The 17,285-nt window shown below is 54.6% G+C and overlaps 3 protein-coding genes across 3 annotated transcripts; 2 read left to right on the top strand and 1 right to left on the bottom strand.

Annotated features, from left to right (window-relative positions):
* Positions 1–7,551: 7,551 nt before the first annotated feature.
* On the top strand, positions 7,552–8,088 carry CCMA1212_007831 (uncharacterized protein; the record flags this gene model as incomplete). The annotated part of the gene is made up of 2 exons (XM_073704992.1): positions 7,552–7,859; positions 7,920–8,088. The coding sequence occupies 2 exons, from the start codon at positions 7,552–7,554 to the stop codon at positions 8,086–8,088; spliced, it is 477 nt and encodes a 158-aa protein (XP_073556401.1).
* A 562-nt stretch (positions 8,089–8,650) lies between these two features.
* On the top strand, positions 8,651–8,968 carry CCMA1212_007830 (uncharacterized protein; the record flags this gene model as incomplete). Its single annotated transcript, XM_073704991.1, has 1 exon — positions 8,651–8,968. The coding sequence occupies one exon, from the start codon at positions 8,651–8,653 to the stop codon at positions 8,966–8,968; it is 318 nt and encodes a 105-aa protein (XP_073556400.1).
* A 3,515-nt stretch (positions 8,969–12,483) lies between these two features.
* Positions 12,484–17,272, bottom strand: CCMA1212_007829 (uncharacterized protein; the record flags this gene model as incomplete). Its single annotated transcript, XM_073704990.1, has 3 exons — positions 12,484–14,223; positions 14,279–17,124; positions 17,239–17,272. The coding sequence occupies 3 exons, from the start codon at positions 17,270–17,272 to the stop codon at positions 12,484–12,486; spliced, it is 4,620 nt and encodes a 1,539-aa protein (XP_073556490.1).
* Positions 17,273–17,285: the final 13 nt, after the last annotated feature.

Below are 17,285 nucleotides of genomic sequence, written 5' to 3'. Positions count from 1 at the left end.
AATGGAAACAGGCAGCGGCGCCATCTTTTCTTCTTCTTCTGTTCCTTACTCGTCCTCCCTGTCTCTCCCTGAATCTCTCTGCTTCCCCATGCCTATTCTGCCAGATAAGGCCCGCAGAATATGCGGCTCTGAGCCACAGTGACTGGCACGCGGCCCTACAGCCCTCGCGCCGAACCCCCTTGGTTGGCTCATGGTAACCCTTTTTTTCCACGGTGACTGGACACGGACAGAACTGGGACAAGTGTGACTGTTATCGCCTTGCATGCTTCCCCCATCCATCACAGCCCTGTAGGCCAATCGCGGATAGCGGAGGTGCGGGTATATATGCAAGCAGCCTCTTGAGAAGTGCTCCGGCGGCCAAGAGGGGGTGGCGGCCTCTCGTTGAGAGTCGACGACAGCTTTGCGTTGCGCGATGGATTTAGATGGCCCGTAGCACAACCTCAAACGTAGCCTATCCCAGACGAATACTAGCAAACAGCCAGCAAAGAGCGAGCGGGATGGCTCCAGGAAGTGGCTGAGATGCGGACGGAGTCTGGACCACTTTGTCAGCCAATTCTCGATTTTCAGCTTGGTGTTTTGCTCCAAGGCAGATGAGGGCCGGCCCGGCACGCCATCCACTTTGCCACGGGAGGCTGGTTGGCCAATATCATCCGGCAACACCTGTTGCTGCTACTTCGTAAGCTTGGCAAAAGAATGCGAGCTATGTTGAAGACGTGATGATGACTTCTCTGAGTGCAGTGGGTAGTCCCAACAGCGACACGTCTCAGTCATGGTATCCATGATCTCAGTCGAGCCAACTTCAGTCGTCATCGACAAGATCAAGGCGACTTAGTAAGTCCCCGGCAGAAGCAAAGCGATACCCAAGCTGCTGCCCGAGACACTGAAACAATACCGCTGCAAGTGGTTCCGCAGCATAAATGGGCCACTGTCACGAGGACCTGCAAAGAGGATACTGTGCTTGTGCGACTCTACCTGTCTGTGTATCATGATGGGGAAGGCTAGGGTTTGATAGGCGGAACGACGACTAGGGCCGTGGTTTCGGCGAGGATCAATGACGACCCAAATCACGACGCGCAGCTCATGGTCTGGCTTGGCAGCCTGGGAGTTGATGAGAAGAGGTGGGTGGGAGGTGCCGATCAGCAGAGGCCGCGAGGACCGGGACGGCCTTGTTGGTGGTACGAGAGTGCGTGATTGGACACAAAGGAGACGTAGTGGTTCGCATAATTTTGTCGATCCATAGAGAGAGCTGGTGGGCGACCGTCGTCGAATGTAGGACTCGATCGTGACTGCGGCTTTGCTCAGGAGAACTCTCGGCTAGTTTGCAACAGAACGTCCAGCGACAGGGTTGGCGACGGAAAGCGAAAGTGAGCCACGGAAGCATCACGAACATGCAAGTCATGACTGAAAGACTCACGACACCACTGTGCCAGTGGAGAGAGGCATCAAAGAGCCCATCTCGTTGTGTGCTTGGCGGCTAGGCAGGCAGGCAGGCGACGTTGAGTGAGGCATAATCGAAGGCAGCGTCAGGCATCAAACGGCTGCGGATTTTGTTCCCCCGTGATTCTCAAAAAAGTAAAGGCACAGAAGAAAAAGAAAGGAAATTTAACACCCCCCCGGTGCGAAGCTTGAGCTATGCTTCTGAGAAGATGTCCAGGGGGTGCTGATGTGCTCACAACCCCGTAGTTGTGTGAGGCGTTATCGTGCTGCGTGGATGCAACTCCTTTGCGACTGACGCTGGTTGCCGTGCCGAGGCGAAATCTACCTCTGCCATGGCATCCAGGCACGTTAGCTCTTAGAGGTGAGGCGGACACGATCCAGACGGGGCGAGCAGCTGAATCTCTTGACATCTCATGGGCATGGCATGGCATGGCATGGCACGGCAAGGCAAGGCAAGGCAAGGCACCTCACGATTGTCGGATGCAACTCCTTCCTGGGCTGACGGAGCGCTTGTGACGCCGGCAGCATGTGCGACGGACCCGAAGCACACTGTGTACAGGCAGGGAGTCAAGCTCACGTCGTGGGCGAGGGGCTTGCGAGTCACGCAGCCTTTGGCGCTCGAGGAAGCGGTTGAGGCGGGAATGGTGGAGTGGCCGCTTTGACGCATTTCTGTTGGACGAGGGGCGGGCGATCCATGACATCAGGCGGGGCCGACGTCAAGCTCAATTTCTCATTTTCTGGGAGATTGCCTGTCCGGGCAAGACTCGTTTTCCGAGGAGCGCTGGATGAGGCACCAGGCCGATACGGACAAGGGTCGCGGAGGGGCCAGAGGCGCCTCAGGGCTTCGCTGCTCCGACTCCATCAGAGGCCACGATGGAGGGATCCATATCGTCCTTTCAGACCCCCTCGCTTTCCCATCAAACCATCAATGCCCGTCCTGACAAGCGTCCCCGCCCGGCCCCCCTCGAGCCCCTTCTTTCTTCATCACAGAAGCAGCGCGGCATGGATCGATGGACCAGCATCGCCGGCTGCGACGCCGCGGTTGCCCGGTGTCCGCCGTCGCCCATGGCGTCGTGCAGAAGCGGAGGGTCAGCGAAAATTTGCCAGCTCGTCACGACGGAATCCTCGCTCCAGGCGTGTCTTTACCCCGTGGGAGCTAAACAAGGTGAGGGAGTCGAGACGATGCAGTCAGTCCCTTTCGTCGCTTGTGCGGCTACCCGCCATCGACCCTTGGGCGGCAGATTAGTCAGGACTCGGTCAGAGGAGACAGACACAAATGACGTCGGGGAGCTCGAGGTAGAAACAGAATAGACGTAGCCTCTGGTAGATGGGCGAGTTTGCTTGCTGTACGGCACTGCTCCTCATCTTACCTTGCATAGGTAGGTATCACAACTGACGAGGGTGAACGTTGCTGGCGAGCAGCTTCGCGCTTGTACCGGTACTCGCACGCTTGGCGCTGATCGCTGCGAAGGCCGCCCTTGTAATGGATGCAGTCCAGCGGTCTTTTGCTCTTCTATACAGAATGTACACGTACCAGCGTAGGCTCACCTTGTGCATGACAAAGAAGAGACCCCTCGAGACAGAATCACACGTCGCTGCCGAGAGGGGATGGGTGGGAGAGGTAAGGTAGGGGAAAAAATCGGAGTGGTGGAGACGCACAGACTCAAGTGCTGACCCAAGTGCAAGTACAGAGTACCTTGGCGATGGCTAACGGAGCTCTTGGGGGTCTGGCATCCGCTGCGGGTACCCGCCATACAGTGCGCTATTGCCCACAGCAGCACCGTGCAACGTGGGCAACGCGTGGCCACCGTAGTCCGTGCGGGTAGAGAGGCAGCACGCGCCACACAGGCGGCTCCCAGCAGGGATGTCCAGTACCGAGTACCTCCCGGAGGACAGTGTGGGTGTCTTTGCTGGCACCCGTTAAGGGGTCTTTGCTATGGCGTCACTGGCATTGATCGTCTTTGTGCTGCAAATTGGCCGGTCCCCGCCACCGCGGCTTTGGCGTGGCCTTGCCGGAGCGCCTCTTTTTTTTTTTTTTTCTTTGTTTCTTTTTTTCTCTTTTTTGCTGAGGGCACCCAACCTCGGATTTCCATTTTTGTGTACGAGGGACGAGGGACGGGCACAGTATTGTGTGTGCAACAATGACTGCTGTGTGCCCGAGTGCGGAGTACGGAGTACCTGCTCCTCGTTGTTTCAGTACGAGGCATCTCAGGCGAACATAGGCATATACAGACCACATGAGGCGTAAGACAGCCTTGCACATCCAGCAACTCCAAATGCGCCAGATGGCAGAGCATCGTAGGCCAGAGCCCCCGGGTAGACATGGCCGAATGACGAATGACTGCGAAACCCAGAGATTCATCAGCTCCTTGTAGCATCGCAATGTCGCAGCGGATAGCATGAGGCAGCAGCTGTCAAGCTAGGAGTGGCCGGAGGCTCCATCTGCGCACATGTGTCTATCGGGAGTCATCGACTGATGTCCATCAATGCAAGGCCCGGGACATGGGAGAATCGCCAGGCATGATCACTGTCGATGTGCGTGCAGCGCTCCGAAAGCGTTGACAGATGAAACACTGGTCGAGCCATGTGCTCTTCCTCCGCCGTCTTCTTCTTCGTTTCTGCCCTTTTCCATCGTCGACTTCTTTCCCACTCGCTTGCAGAAAATGCCCACTTGCTTCGGCCCCATGAGCTGCATGGCGCTATCGCAGCTGAAGCTCTGGAATTTGCATCGCCAGTCCTTTTTAGACTCGAGTTAGTCAACGCCGTCGCGTGGTCTGTCTAGCATGGGGAGGAGTGTGCAAACAGAAAACACCCGACCAGCAGTAGCAACAGACTCGCGCCTCCGAAGCCGACCATCACCATATATCGTGGGGAGGGGGAAGCCAGCAGCAGAGAAAAAGAAGAGACCCAGTCCTAGCATGGGCTCAAGGGACAAGGATATCCCATGTTCAGGCAAACATGTGTGTATCCGCCGGCGAAAGTGAAAGGGGACATGACCGATCTGGCACTCCCTCACACCCTCGCCGTCCGTTTTGTCGACCTCTGTCGCCGACCCTTATTATTTCCGGGTTGACTCCTTGTTGTGCGTGTCTAGCCCCCCCCGGATCCAGCACGAGGTTGCAGCTTTACGTGTACAGCAAAAGATGGGGTTTACGAAAAGGCAGCAGAAATCAACGGGAAGGGCGTGAAGCAGTCCTGCCCGATTTGTCTTCTTGTGCTTTTGCCGCGTTGTGGGCTGCTGCAGCGCACGTGTACCCAGTACTTGGCGACGGGTCCTCGCACGGGCGTTTCTTGGCGGGATTTGGGAGAGGCCAACGGAGCGGGGGGACGGAGCGGGCAGGGGTCCGGGCGGTACCGGGTACAACGGCGCACACCTGTGCATGCCAGCCCGTCCGGTGTCAGTGCGTGCATGCGTCGAACAAATGCGTGCTGGTACCGTGGCAACAATTGACGTTTCGGTGGCCGTTGCAAAGGGACACAATAGGGTGACTACCTATGACGGCTGCTACAGAATGCGGAAATCTGGGGTCCAAAAATAAGTCGGGGGTACGCATGAGGTAACCACCAACTGCGAGCTTGACGTAGGACAGGGACGACATCACCCAGCATCTCCAGAAACAGAACTGACAGCTTCAAGCAACACGTACTTACTACGCGTACTGTACTGCTACACATATCGGCCGGTAAACCAGTCCGAAGTACCTGTACTTGGGGGCGCAAGCTCAACTGAAGCTCCTGCGGAACCCATTTCGCACAAAGGGTCCTCTCGACATGGGACCAGCTGGGCCCCAACTTTGCGGTCCCCCTTGAGCGAGCCCACGGGCCCTGGTCCGCGCTTCTGCTGCAATGCACTTCCCCCCACCTCCAATTCCCAATTCACCGCTTGAATGGCTCTGCGAACGGTGCTGGCTGTGTCAGACAGTCCAGCATCGCTTCGGAGAGCAGTAAGAGCAGTAGGGAATACGGACTGCTGCTGGCACCCGCTGGGTAGGCAGGCTGCCCTTGTGCCGTATGACAAGAGTAGAACTCCCCTTTTACTGCAAGCTGGGTGTTTCATACTTGTACCCCGTCGTGATAGAAGGCGTCTCGAGGTCTTCTCTGCCAGATAGTCCACGGAACAGTGTGCGGAACAGTGATCCGGACGACGTCCCCTGTCAGCGACCGCCCACTAGGAGGGCAGCAGAGCGGGCCAGCGAGAATCTTTTCCTCTCTGTTGCTTGTGTTCCCATACTCGTACAGTACGTACATCCAGATAGACAGACAGACAGACGGACAACTCCAAGCCCTTGTTTCGTCGAGCTACATGGTCGAGTCCCACGGCTGTCGCATCCCACACCAGGCCCTCGAATCACAGCGTCAACAACACCCCCCTCTCGTCCATCCCACGGAAGAAGCAGTGACGAGACAGAGACGAAGAGAAGGGGAGAGAGGAAAGGAAGAGGAAAACAACTGCTGCAACAGAACAGACTTTAAGCCCCTTTGGCTGGCAACCATCTTGGCGCCATCCCGGACTGTCTGCTCTGTGCGTCTTGCTTCTGCTTCTGCGTCTGCTTCTAGCCTCCCATCTGTTTCTGCTCCCGCGATTCGCGAGCTGGCTGCAAAAGACAACTGCATGTTTTGGGATCGTCACGCCGACTGGAACCAACGAAGACGTACAAAGTAAGACGTCGACACTACGGCTAGTGGTAGCTTGGGTACCTACGACAATCAACTGATACGGAGAAGCTTTTCAACCTGTTGTCATCCATAACACCCGGCATTCTCCATCCCAGCACGATCTGCCTGACACCGGACCCAGCATCGCGCAGCACCGGACAGCACACCTCAGCACAGCACAGCACAGCACCCGGCACTACAGTGCAGTACAGTACCTAGAGAGACCCCCGAGTGCTCGGCCTACGGCACCCTTCCAGCGCTACTGGGACGCTACAGCAGATCATCATCACCTTCTTCGGGGGGCGCTGACCGCTAAACAGACCCGCGGCTTGCCTGATTCAGTGCGCACCCGCCCGATTTTTCTCTCGCCGTCGCCTGTCCGTTCTGGTCGCTCTTTTCTGCCATCCGTCAAATATCCACCGTCTCTCCCATCTCTCCACCGCCGGCCAATACTTGTCCGTACAGTATCACAGTCCGCACGCACATACGAGCTACATACACGCATCCGTCCTTACATTTACAATACAGACGGCGGCGTGTCCATTAGATACCATCTTCCCTCCCGTTTCTGCCCTTTTTCACATTTCACATTTGCGTCCGCATTCCACATTTCCTTCGCCAGCGCATCAGACGCAACTCCACGCTGACTGAAGAGCCGCCGAGCACACGGAGGAGGCCCATTTTCGTCCCGTTCGACCTGACTTGTCACGAGGAGTTCGCACACAAATCACCACCCTCTGCCCTCGGCCCTCGACCCTCTCTGCTCTGCCCTCGACCCTCGACCCAGGGTGATCCTCGTCACAGCTGCTCTTTTCCTTTCTTCCCTTTCTTCCCTTTCTTAAAAGAAGCCTCCCACCGAGTTCCTCCGTCGCCGCTTGGCTGGCTTGCAACTTGCTTTCTCTTCCAACTCCATTTCGCCCGCTTTGCATTTTCCTCCGTCGCCCTTGTCTCCCACTTTCGTTTCGCCCTTTTCCGCTGTGCATGTCCATCTCCTTGCCTCTCGCAACGGAGCTTGACGGTCGCTGCCACTCCTCATTCAACCTCGGTCACATACTCGCTTCGTGCTTGCACCTACGTTGGGCATAGCAAGGTTGAGAACAACAGGCATTAGCCAGGGTTTAAAAAAGACTCATTCCTGGGCAGCGACAGATTTTTTAAGACGACAGACTGCCGACATCAGAACCACAAAATACACTAGACCAGACCAGACGATACACCGACATCGACACACCGCACGAGGCGCTCGTCCACCCATCGAAGCTCCTCTCACCTTCGCTACTACCGAACAGAGCATCGTCGGTAACCCCGAGAGTCTACTGCAGCTTCCAACTTGCAGCGGTCCACGACGCTTGGGCAGCCGACAGCTAGTATCACTCATTGGCGGCAGACGCCAAATCATATCCGTTGTCCTTTCAACAACCCGCTCCTCCGCCTAATCAGCACCCCCTTCTATCCACCATGTCCGACGAACACGATAGCAATTCGATCGGCTCTGCCAGCCACGTCCACCCCATCGAGCGCTCCGACTCGTCCGTTTCCACAACTCCTTCTGACCAGAACGAGCCCATCATCCACCAGCCCATTCCCACCCGCCCTCGCCTCCCGAGTCGGAAAAGCAGCGGCCCCTTGGTTGTCCCTCGCGACAGCTCAGCCGTCGGCCCTGTCGACTCGCACTTTGGACCAGACGACGTCCGAGCCATGAGCCCTCGAAGGACGAACGAAGACCTCGACAAGCTGGGCAAGGAGGCGCGCGAGGAGTTGAGAAAGTGAGTCCACGCTGTCTGAATACTTGGGGAGAGTGCGACACTAACCGCCGCGGGACGCAGGCATGCCAAGCTCTTGCAGGAGTCTCTCCTCACCATCTTCAACCGCATCGAGGCTGTGCGGGAAGAGCACGACAAGCTCGACAATAACAACAAGTTTCTCCAGAAGTACATTGGTGACTTGATGAGCACCAGCAAGATTACGGCGACGGGGAGCCGAGGCAAGAAGTAAATCAGCTTCGCCGATGGCAGAAGCGAACAGCTTTCTCTCGAATCTCCCCTTGGGTCTTCAACAACAACAAAACGATACAGGCGGCTCCAGTTGACTCATGGTGATGATTGCACCATTGAGCTAGGACTCAACACTGCTTGAAACGCATCGTCGATGCAAGCATCACCTTCATACAACGGCAAATTAGATTTCGACCTCTTATCCAACAACACGCGGGCCAGTTTCATTCATCGCGCCACCGAGTTGGCAGCGCTTCAATCACGTTTCTTTTCCGTCTTCTTACAAAAAAGGAGCATTGGACTTATCGGCGCCGCTCCGAGCCCCCTCGAGGAGAGGGGCAGGGGGCTCATGATACCCAGACTTTGAAACATTTTGCGCTTTCCGCTACGACCACATGGTACTTTTCTCATCTTCTCCTTCTCTCTTCTTTTCTTCTTTTCCTTGTTACGAGCATCACGAGGTTCGTACAGGTGCGACATTCACTGTATATTACGCTTCAGCCCTTGGGATTTTGAGCAACGTTTATGAGCGCCAACAGCCTTGGTGGCAGCATTGTCATTGCATGGGGCGTCTTGTTTGCGAATTCTTTCCTTGTCCTCTTTTTTCTTTTTCTCTACAAGTCTCGGCCGCTGTGTGTTTCTTCTGTTACTGTTCCTACAATTTACAGGCGCTCACCTCTGGATGGGGGATTATAGTGAGCATATCTTTCAGGCGTTTCAAGGAGCAGGTTCTGCTCAAAGGTCTGGGATTCTCTGTTGTGTTTTTTTTTTGTTTCTTTATTTGCATGGAGCAGCGTAGACGGGTATGGCAGGTCAGGGAGGAAGGGGAATCAAAAAAAAAATATCGAAAACAAATGCAGGGCTGTTGTACAGAGGAATAGGGGTTTAGGCTTTTGCGCGACCATGTGTCGACAGTCAAGAATACAAAGTCATTCACAATGCATGTCTTGCCAATGAGACTGGTGAACGCGGTAATACTGCCTCTACAAGACGCAGCAATACATTGGAACACCTGGAAACAAGACAGGAAACGGTACAGTACTGGGGGGGGGGGCTGATGTCATGCTTGCCACCGAGGAGGAGGGAGAGTCAAGGGCGTTGGAACGTCTCGGTAGGGCGGATCATGGTTCGATACGGTAGGGTAACCTACATGGACGGGGGTTCCGCGTCTGTGGTTTTGGGATTTCCAGGGCCGTCAGTATGACGGATATACGGGAGTCGTTTTCTGACGAATTATACCAATACATTTGATACAAAGATACGAAGGAAGGGGGCTTCTGTTCTGTTTCTCCATGGGATGGGGGTTGCTTGCAGGGATGGGAGGTCCACAACGGTCGACTGCCGGCATGCGTTGGGGGGAGTGACTTGTCAGTTTTCTGTTCGATTCTGTGGGCTGTTGCTTTGTTTTCGTTGTTCGATGGGGTTGCTTTTTGAGGTAGGGGGGGTTGGGAGGTTTGTGAGATTATGGAGATGTATGGGGGATGTCGTCCGACGCGTTGGGTGCGTTCTGAGGTGGTGAACTGGCAGGGCTGGCTGGGCGACGGAACTGACCGATGCTTGTATGAATGCATTGGGAGACGAGACGGTTTGGCGAGATAACCGAGGGTTTGCAGTGACTTGTCTGAGCTACCTACTTGGAGAGACCAGGCAGTTTTTGGTGAAGCTATTGGTGACGGGGTTGTTTGGGGTGTGTAAGTTGGGAGTGAAGTCAGGGCTCGGACCTGGCTCCGGTACCAGAGGGGTCTTTTTTTTTTTTTTTTTTTTTTTTCCTCTTAGCTCTTCTTTGTTGTTTCCACGAGGTTGATTATCGTGTGATATTGATTAGGCAGTTTATGCACACCCTATTGTTCTATGTTGCTGACGTTCTAACGTTCAAACGAGGTTCGTCATCCTTGAACTTCTCGAAAGAAGTTGCTTCCAGTTACTTCCAAACACAGTGTGCATTTCAACGCCTTTCCCTTTCCAATCTCTCATGAAGATCTCTGGCAAAAAAAAAAAAAATAAAAAAAATAAAAAAAAATCACCTGACCTTTGATTCAGTGCTCATGACGAAACGCAAAGAGGGAAGTTATGACGTCGATTTCATCATTCTCAGGCGGTTCTTTTTCGCCTCATTTTTTTTCTAGGCTCTCGTTTTAGAAAGCTGTTAGTGCTTGTATTGCTTACTCGTAATGGAGGTGGCGGATTTTTGTTTAGTCTGTGTTCGGCAATTGAGGCGCCACGCGGGAGTGACGACGGGGGCGCTTTTTGGATGGGGACTGTTTGGGGGGCTCGGTGAGACTGCTTGTAATGAGATTCTTTTTTATCTTTTTTGTGTCTGTATACCTTACATATCATAGAATGGAAGTAGACAATATCGAAGAAGTCTGGAATTCATTGTATTTTTCCAATTGTTCTCTTCATTGATGCTTAATTGCCTTCAAATTCCCATCTCCGCCTACCGCATTTCAACCACAACCTTTTATTTTCACGACTCTCCCTTCCCTCGCCTGTCTCCCGATGCTGCACCTCCTCCCGTGTCCGGTCCTGCATGACGAGAATGCGAATGTAAAGCCCGTGCATGTCTCAGAAGAGCAGAACCAAAAAAAAGACCATATGTAGATTCCCTCCCCCCCTGCGAATGGCGTAATGCACAGTACCTGTCTTCTAGACACGGAGTACTTCTTCTTCGCAACAACGGTCCCATTCGGGTTGTGTGAGCTTCCGCAACGGTGTTTACTGTGTACCTTGCTTCAAAGAAAACCAAACCAAAGTAGCGTTCCAATCTTCATTGTTTTAAAGGGGGGGGGGATGGATGGATGGAAGCTTGTGCGGGGGGAGCTGAGGATTATCTTTTGATGCAAGTAGTTGTACATGATGTCCAGCCTGCGCCCTTTGGACGTGAGAATCGTTGCCTCTTGGGGGAAAAGATCGGAGTTTGACCTGAGGCAACGGTAAGCAAACAAGGCTCCTAGATACCTTGTGGCACTGGCACTGTACAGATCCTACTCGTTAATCCTTTTGAGATTCAAGTATGTAATATGAAAGAGAAACATCCATTTCGCAGCTCAAACTTGCACTTCGCAGATTGATAGCCGGCACAGTCCAACCTACATGTACTGTAATAACCGACATGCTCCCATCCAACCCCCAACGCCACGCATATGCATCAGCACCTCGACCAGCTAAGGTAGTAAACGACTTCTCAGAATCAACCGAACACGAAGCAACTCTCCAATCATTGTTTTCATCCTTCCGAAATAAACTTCCATCGTACATGTGCACTTATGCATCATCCCCAGCCGAGCCCAGGGGGGTGGAAGCACCTAGACGGACATCCCAAAGCAGAGCAAACTACTAAACAACTTTTCACCTCCAGCTCCGAGCTTGAAGGAATCTGATTTTCGACAGAAAGTGTCTGTGTACAAGGTTCATTTCCCCCACACTTTCGCTTCTTTTTTGTCTTAACAAGGTGCCTTATTATGCATGCGTACATGCATGCTCTCTTTTAAGGCATGGTATGATGATGGTAAAATTCCCCCCTTCAGCGTGTGTCTGTCTTCCCTTTTTGCCTTTTAAGAGACCCTTCACTTCCTTCTTCATGCATTATGCAAGACAAAACTTTCTTTTATTGAAGAACAAGAACGTCCTACATCGTAGGCGAAGGAATATTCTAGTAGCTAACTATACGTTACACATGCAAGTGAGGAGGAGCAAGCACATGAACCAGAATCCATCAGGTTTCGGTGCAATGCAGTTGCAACCCCTAACACACGATAAAAGAAAGAGATCAGCAGTCCAAGTGTGCCATAACTGTAAAGCTCGTATGTCAATCATTCACCCCCTTGATACCAATTTCATTAATTGCACCAATACCTGACAGTGAAAGCGCACGGAGCGCCGATCATCACGGTGAAAAGGCGTTTCGGGACAGCCTTGGTATGAGCAAACAAAGCTTGACAAAGCGTAAAAAGCTTCTCGTCTTTCCTCTTGGAGCCCACGTTTCCTTCCGACGACGGTCTTCTACCTGTTTCTTCTACAAAGTTACTGTTGGCAGGTATCATGTAGGTGATTTTATCTGCAGATGATGATGATGCGAAACCCTCTCCCCCCCCCCCCATGTGGATATCCGTTGGCTGCGTAAGGCTGCGAAATTGGTTGTGAAGATCATTAACGGAATAGAACACCGGCTTCGTTGGGACGAGGTACGTACGTGAATACGCGCAGGACCTGCATCACCGCAGTAACAACAACAAACCGACGTCAAAAAAAAGCTTGCCATCATGGTCGTCTCGCATGATGTATTCGTAAGGAGCCATCTATTAGAGTACATGTTGCCCTCCAGTCTATGTGTATGTGGTGTTGCCAGCTTGCCAGCAGCCATTGGGAACCCCTGCGCATCACCCCGATGATGCCATCACTCGACAATCTTGCCCCTGAAGCCAGGTAGCCGCTCGCTCTCAAACACCAGCGGCCCTCCCCCCGGCCCGCTCGCGTCCAGGCTCACCGTCATGCCGCTCCTGTCTCCCACCACGCGCACCGTCTCGCCCAGATTCCGCAAGTCCACCTCGCACCCCAGCGCCGTCGCCTGCCCCCCCTCCCCGTCCGCGTTCACCACCTCTCTGATCTCGACCAGCGGATACGGCAGCCAGCCCTCCCGCAGCGGAATCAGGATGAGCGGAATCTCAGCCTCCGTCTCTGCCGAAGACGTCATCGTCTCCGCCGGCGATGACGCCGACGCGCCGGGGATCACAAAGTGGCCCTTCCGCCGGCCGCCCAGCAGCCATGTGTCTGCGGGCGCCGTGACCTCATAGCTAAACTCTTGGTCGCTGCGCACTGCCGAGTCCGCGTCCCAGATCCGCGTCCACTTGAGGTGCAGAGTCGCCGGCAGCATCTGGTTCGTGCACGCCGTTGGCAGCCCTGCGCTGGTGCTGTCCTTGACGGGACTCGGGATGGAGCTCTGCAGGCGGATGTCTGCCGTGTGCAGCACGGGCAAGGCTGGTATTTCCACGGGGATGAGGATCGACGAGGGGTCGACGGTGCCTTCTCTTGGAATGACGAGACGGCTGTTGGCTTTCTGCCACGTTCGAACAAACGCTGACAGCCCTTCGGCCGCACGCTCGCCAACTCCAGGCGCGCCTCCAATCCCTTCGAAGTGCCTCTCCCACACCACATCCCTTAGGCTGGTGGTCATCATCTCTCCCATCAGAGTAGTTTGCTCCAGATCTCGCGGCACCATCTTGGACTTGAGCTCCCGCCAGACCGTCGCCACCACATGCTTCGTATATTGCGTCAGGTTCGTTGCATCCAAAGCCTCTGTTAGAGAGCGCCTCACCAGCTCTTCCATCTCAGCTTCCAGCGAGGTGTAGTCGAGCTTCAGATACATGGTCCTACCACCCCGTTTGCCCGGCTTGGCTCCCGGTATTCTCTTGACCTTGAACAGCAAGCTCGCTGGCTGCTTCGGGAATATGAAGACGGGGCTGCTGGGGGGCACTCCGAATACAGAGTCGAAGAGGTCCGATTTGAGGAGCTCACTCTTGTAGAGCCGCAGAGGGCTGGCGGAGGCTGTCGACACATTGAACCGGGAAAAGAGCGCTTCATGCTTGAAGACATCCTGCACATTGACGCCCAGTGCCAGAGCCACGTGGACTACCAGGGATTTCGCCAGGGAGAATGTCTCGTCGGCTTCCGTAACATATGTAGCTTCGATTTTGGCAAAAATGTCTGCCACATCCTGCTCCACCGAGTATGGGAACCGTACGGTGACTACCTTGTTCGCATCAACGGCGTCAAAGTGAAATACTCCAGCCTCGGGGGGCTTTGCAAACTGCATCGACGAGTCCACAAACGCCGCTTCCGTAGTGAGAAAGCGTAAGCCCCCGGTGGCTGGCTTGACTCGGATCTCGCATTTCTTGAGAGAGTTCCATCCAGTGTGTATCACCAAGTCGATGGAATTGTTCTTATCCAGCGTCGTTTGCTTGGTGGCAGACATGGTAAAGTCAAACGCGCTCGTGCGCTGGAAGAGCATGACGTCGGCATGCCTGAAGATGTCCGTCGTGCTGGTTGACGCGGTCTTGGCATCCCGCTCGAAATGCACGACGAGATTCTTGGTCGAAAGGACAAGGCGATCTACCTTGTAACGGCCTGGAACCACAGACTGGGATCATGTTAGCCCCTTTTTCTACAGGTATCATATGCCACCTGGAACTTACTCGACAGCTCACTCGTATCTTGTTCTTGCCAGGTTTCAAGATGATGGGTGAGCCTGCTGCGGCCTCAAAGAGTCGTTCTCTGCTTGGCCCCTCGTCGACAGCTGTGATTCGTAACCTGGCAGAGTCAAAGGAGATTTCTTCTGGCAACAAGCTCCTAAGACTGATATCGAGAGAGCAACCGTCCTGGTTATCGTCATAGACCGGGGAGCCATCTAGCCCAACGTCCATCAAAAAGTTCTCCAGTGGAACTTTGACCTCCTTTGAGAGTGACTTGGCTAGCCGAGTGAGCTTCTCGACGATGCCAGTGACCGGCCATGCTTCGGGATAAGTCTTGCTCTGAGAGAAGCGGATCAAGCCTGATTTCTTCTGTAGACGTTCCTTCTCTGCAGCACAGTACTTGGTCAGCAGCTTCAGGGCAACGCCGACATGTTCGCCTTTTGGATTGATCTCATCCAGGCATTGACAGTACATGATGAGCATGGACAGCTCAAGTAAGCTCCAGCCACTCTCGCCGAAGAAGGGAGTGGTCAGTGAAAAGTAGGATGATGCCGCCTTGTAGTCCTTCAGGTGAACCTTCAAGACGGCCAAATCTGCCATGCTGGAGTGAACCGCGTGATCGTGGTTCGCCACCGTGAAGTGGCGCATGGCTTTATCCGTGAGGATTTCATATAGGCGGTAGAAGTCATCCGTGTTGTCGATGGCCGTCCGTAGCACGGGGTTGTCGATGCCAGCCATCGAGGGAGTGTAGGTCTCCTTTGGCGAGGGAGAAACGTCGGCCTCGTCACCTTCGCCATCGCCGTCGGCCTTGTTATCGTCATTCAGGTCAACATCCTCCATGTTATCGAAGCCAATTCCCCCGACCAAGGGAGCTTCGTCCCAGCCGTCGCTCCAGCCGCGTTTCTTCCCAAGACTCGAGAGGATGCTTCTGGAAAGCATGTACAGCTCAGCCCGCCGCGCTGCCAAATCTTCCAAGCCATTCTTCATAAAGGTTTTCGTGCCCTGAGCATCATCGTCCGGTGGAAATTGCCTGCCGGGCCCGGGAAAGAAGCCGGGGCTGAGCGGAGTTGGTGGGATGCCGCCGCTTCTCGGAGAAAGTGATGAGTTTCGAGCTGGGTGAATCATAGTCTTGGGCTCTGGGATGGAAGTCTTCTGCTCCATCCCGTCCCCATAGGACAAGGAGGATGGCGGGATAGGCAGAGCCTTTGTATAGGTTTGAGCCAGGATCTGTTGGGCAACTGAAAAGGCAAAAGAAGCCACCATGTTGTCGACTGTTTCTTCCACCAATGGGCTCAGTTTTTGTGGTTTGCGGCTCGGTGTTTTACTTGCTGTTAGTCCCAGAATCACGTCTCGCCGCAGTATCTGCGACACTGATGGGATGAATTGCAGTGTCCGCTGACATATCTCAGCAAAGGTGGTGAGGTTCTCCGGCTCGTCCTTGTGATTCGGCGGCGGCGGTGCCAGGGGTGCTTCGCCGTAGAGGATCGACTCCTGCTGGCTTTTCAGCATGGCTATGAGCTCTTCCTTGGACGAGAGCGCGTGGCCCAGCCTCAGCAGCAATGCGATCTGGCGGGAAAAGATGTAGCATCTAAAGTCGAAGACTGACACCTTGTTTGCCAGAATCATGTCTCGGTAGGCCTTTGCTGTCGAGCTGATGGCTATTTGGTCAAAGTTTGATCCCTTGGCCTTTAACGTCTTCGACTCGGCATCACTGCCACCGTCACTGCTGTATTCAGCTGAAATTTCGAGTGCTTTCTCGGCCATGTCTCTGAGTGCTTCCGTATAAGCGAGCATCTCACCACCATGCCTCTCCGGCTGGCCCGATTCAAGTTGCTCGTGAAGAATCGTATCCAGTCCGACGCTGAGCTCATCATACCCAACCAACGCATCCTCCACGAGCCCAACGCTCTCAAATCCCCTCGCCAGTCCTTCTTTGAGAATGAAGAAGGTGCAAAAGTTCCAGCCGGGCAAAGTTCGCTGTGCGTCCTTTTCCCGAATATCCTCCTCGTACTGGGTGACTCGCATGTCGAACGAGGCCAGAATGAGGCTCTTGATTTTCGCTATCAAATCATTCCAGGCGTTCTCGGCGTCGAGTTCCGTTTCCGTGTAGCCTGTGGGGACCGCTGGAACCACTCTGGGCAAAAGATCGTATGGCACATCATTGATCCCGATCCTAATCTGCGCGACATGGTCCTGAGATCCCTTGGTTGTGGCGTTGAAGTCTGATCGAAGCTTCTCCAGCAGAGGGGTCGTCCCGGGGCGCCATCGCGATGCCGTGCTCTTCTCCGCCGAGTCTGACCGCCCACTGCTTCTCGGCTGAGTCGAAGCCACCGTGTTGGGTATGACAACATGTACAATGAGCCATTCAAACGCATCGTGATTCTCAGAGCCACTCCCTTTCTTCGAGGTACTCGCGGGCGTCGTGTGCACCTTGACCCACTCGCGGACCTCGGCTCGCACCGAGTTCTTGTAGGAGTCGTTATCATCGCACCGGACCAGCAGCATCTTGAGATACGGCGTTCGGCGCAGCCCCGGAATCTGGTGTCGCCGCAGATTCCCGCTGGCCTTTGATCGCAGCGAGGGCGGCGCTCGTCCGGATTCCGTAGAGACACTAACACTGCGAGACCGCAAGCCGTCGGACCCTCGCGAGATGCTGCCCGAGCGCCGCCCTCCCGGCGACAGGGTGGCCTCGGGCACCTCGAGGTTGCCGCGGATCAGCTCGACATGCAGGGTGTCGATGGACCGCAGCGGTCCAGAGTGAGACTGCCAATTGAGGTTGTGAAGAGGCAGCCGCGGGACGAGCCCCGGGGCGAGGAGCTTGAACACATCGTGGGGATCGAAATACTCGACTGCGCGGGTGATTGCATGCAACTCGAATTAGCTGGACCGACTCAATCCCAATCTCGGTGACTCCCCAGCGCTGCAGACAACACCGCTGGTGCTTCCAGTCCACCCGCTCTTACCTGTTACCGTTGACGTCGACGTCTGCTGATCCATGGCCTCCACGTCG

The sequence above is a fragment of the Trichoderma ghanense genome (assembly GCF_004382785.1).
Source record: "Trichoderma ghanense strain CCMA-1212 chromosome Unknown scaffold_10, whole genome shotgun sequence".
Classification (NCBI taxonomy): Eukaryota; Fungi; Ascomycota; class Sordariomycetes; order Hypocreales; family Hypocreaceae; genus Trichoderma; species Trichoderma ghanense.
This window is presented reverse-complemented; position numbering and strand designations above follow the sequence as displayed.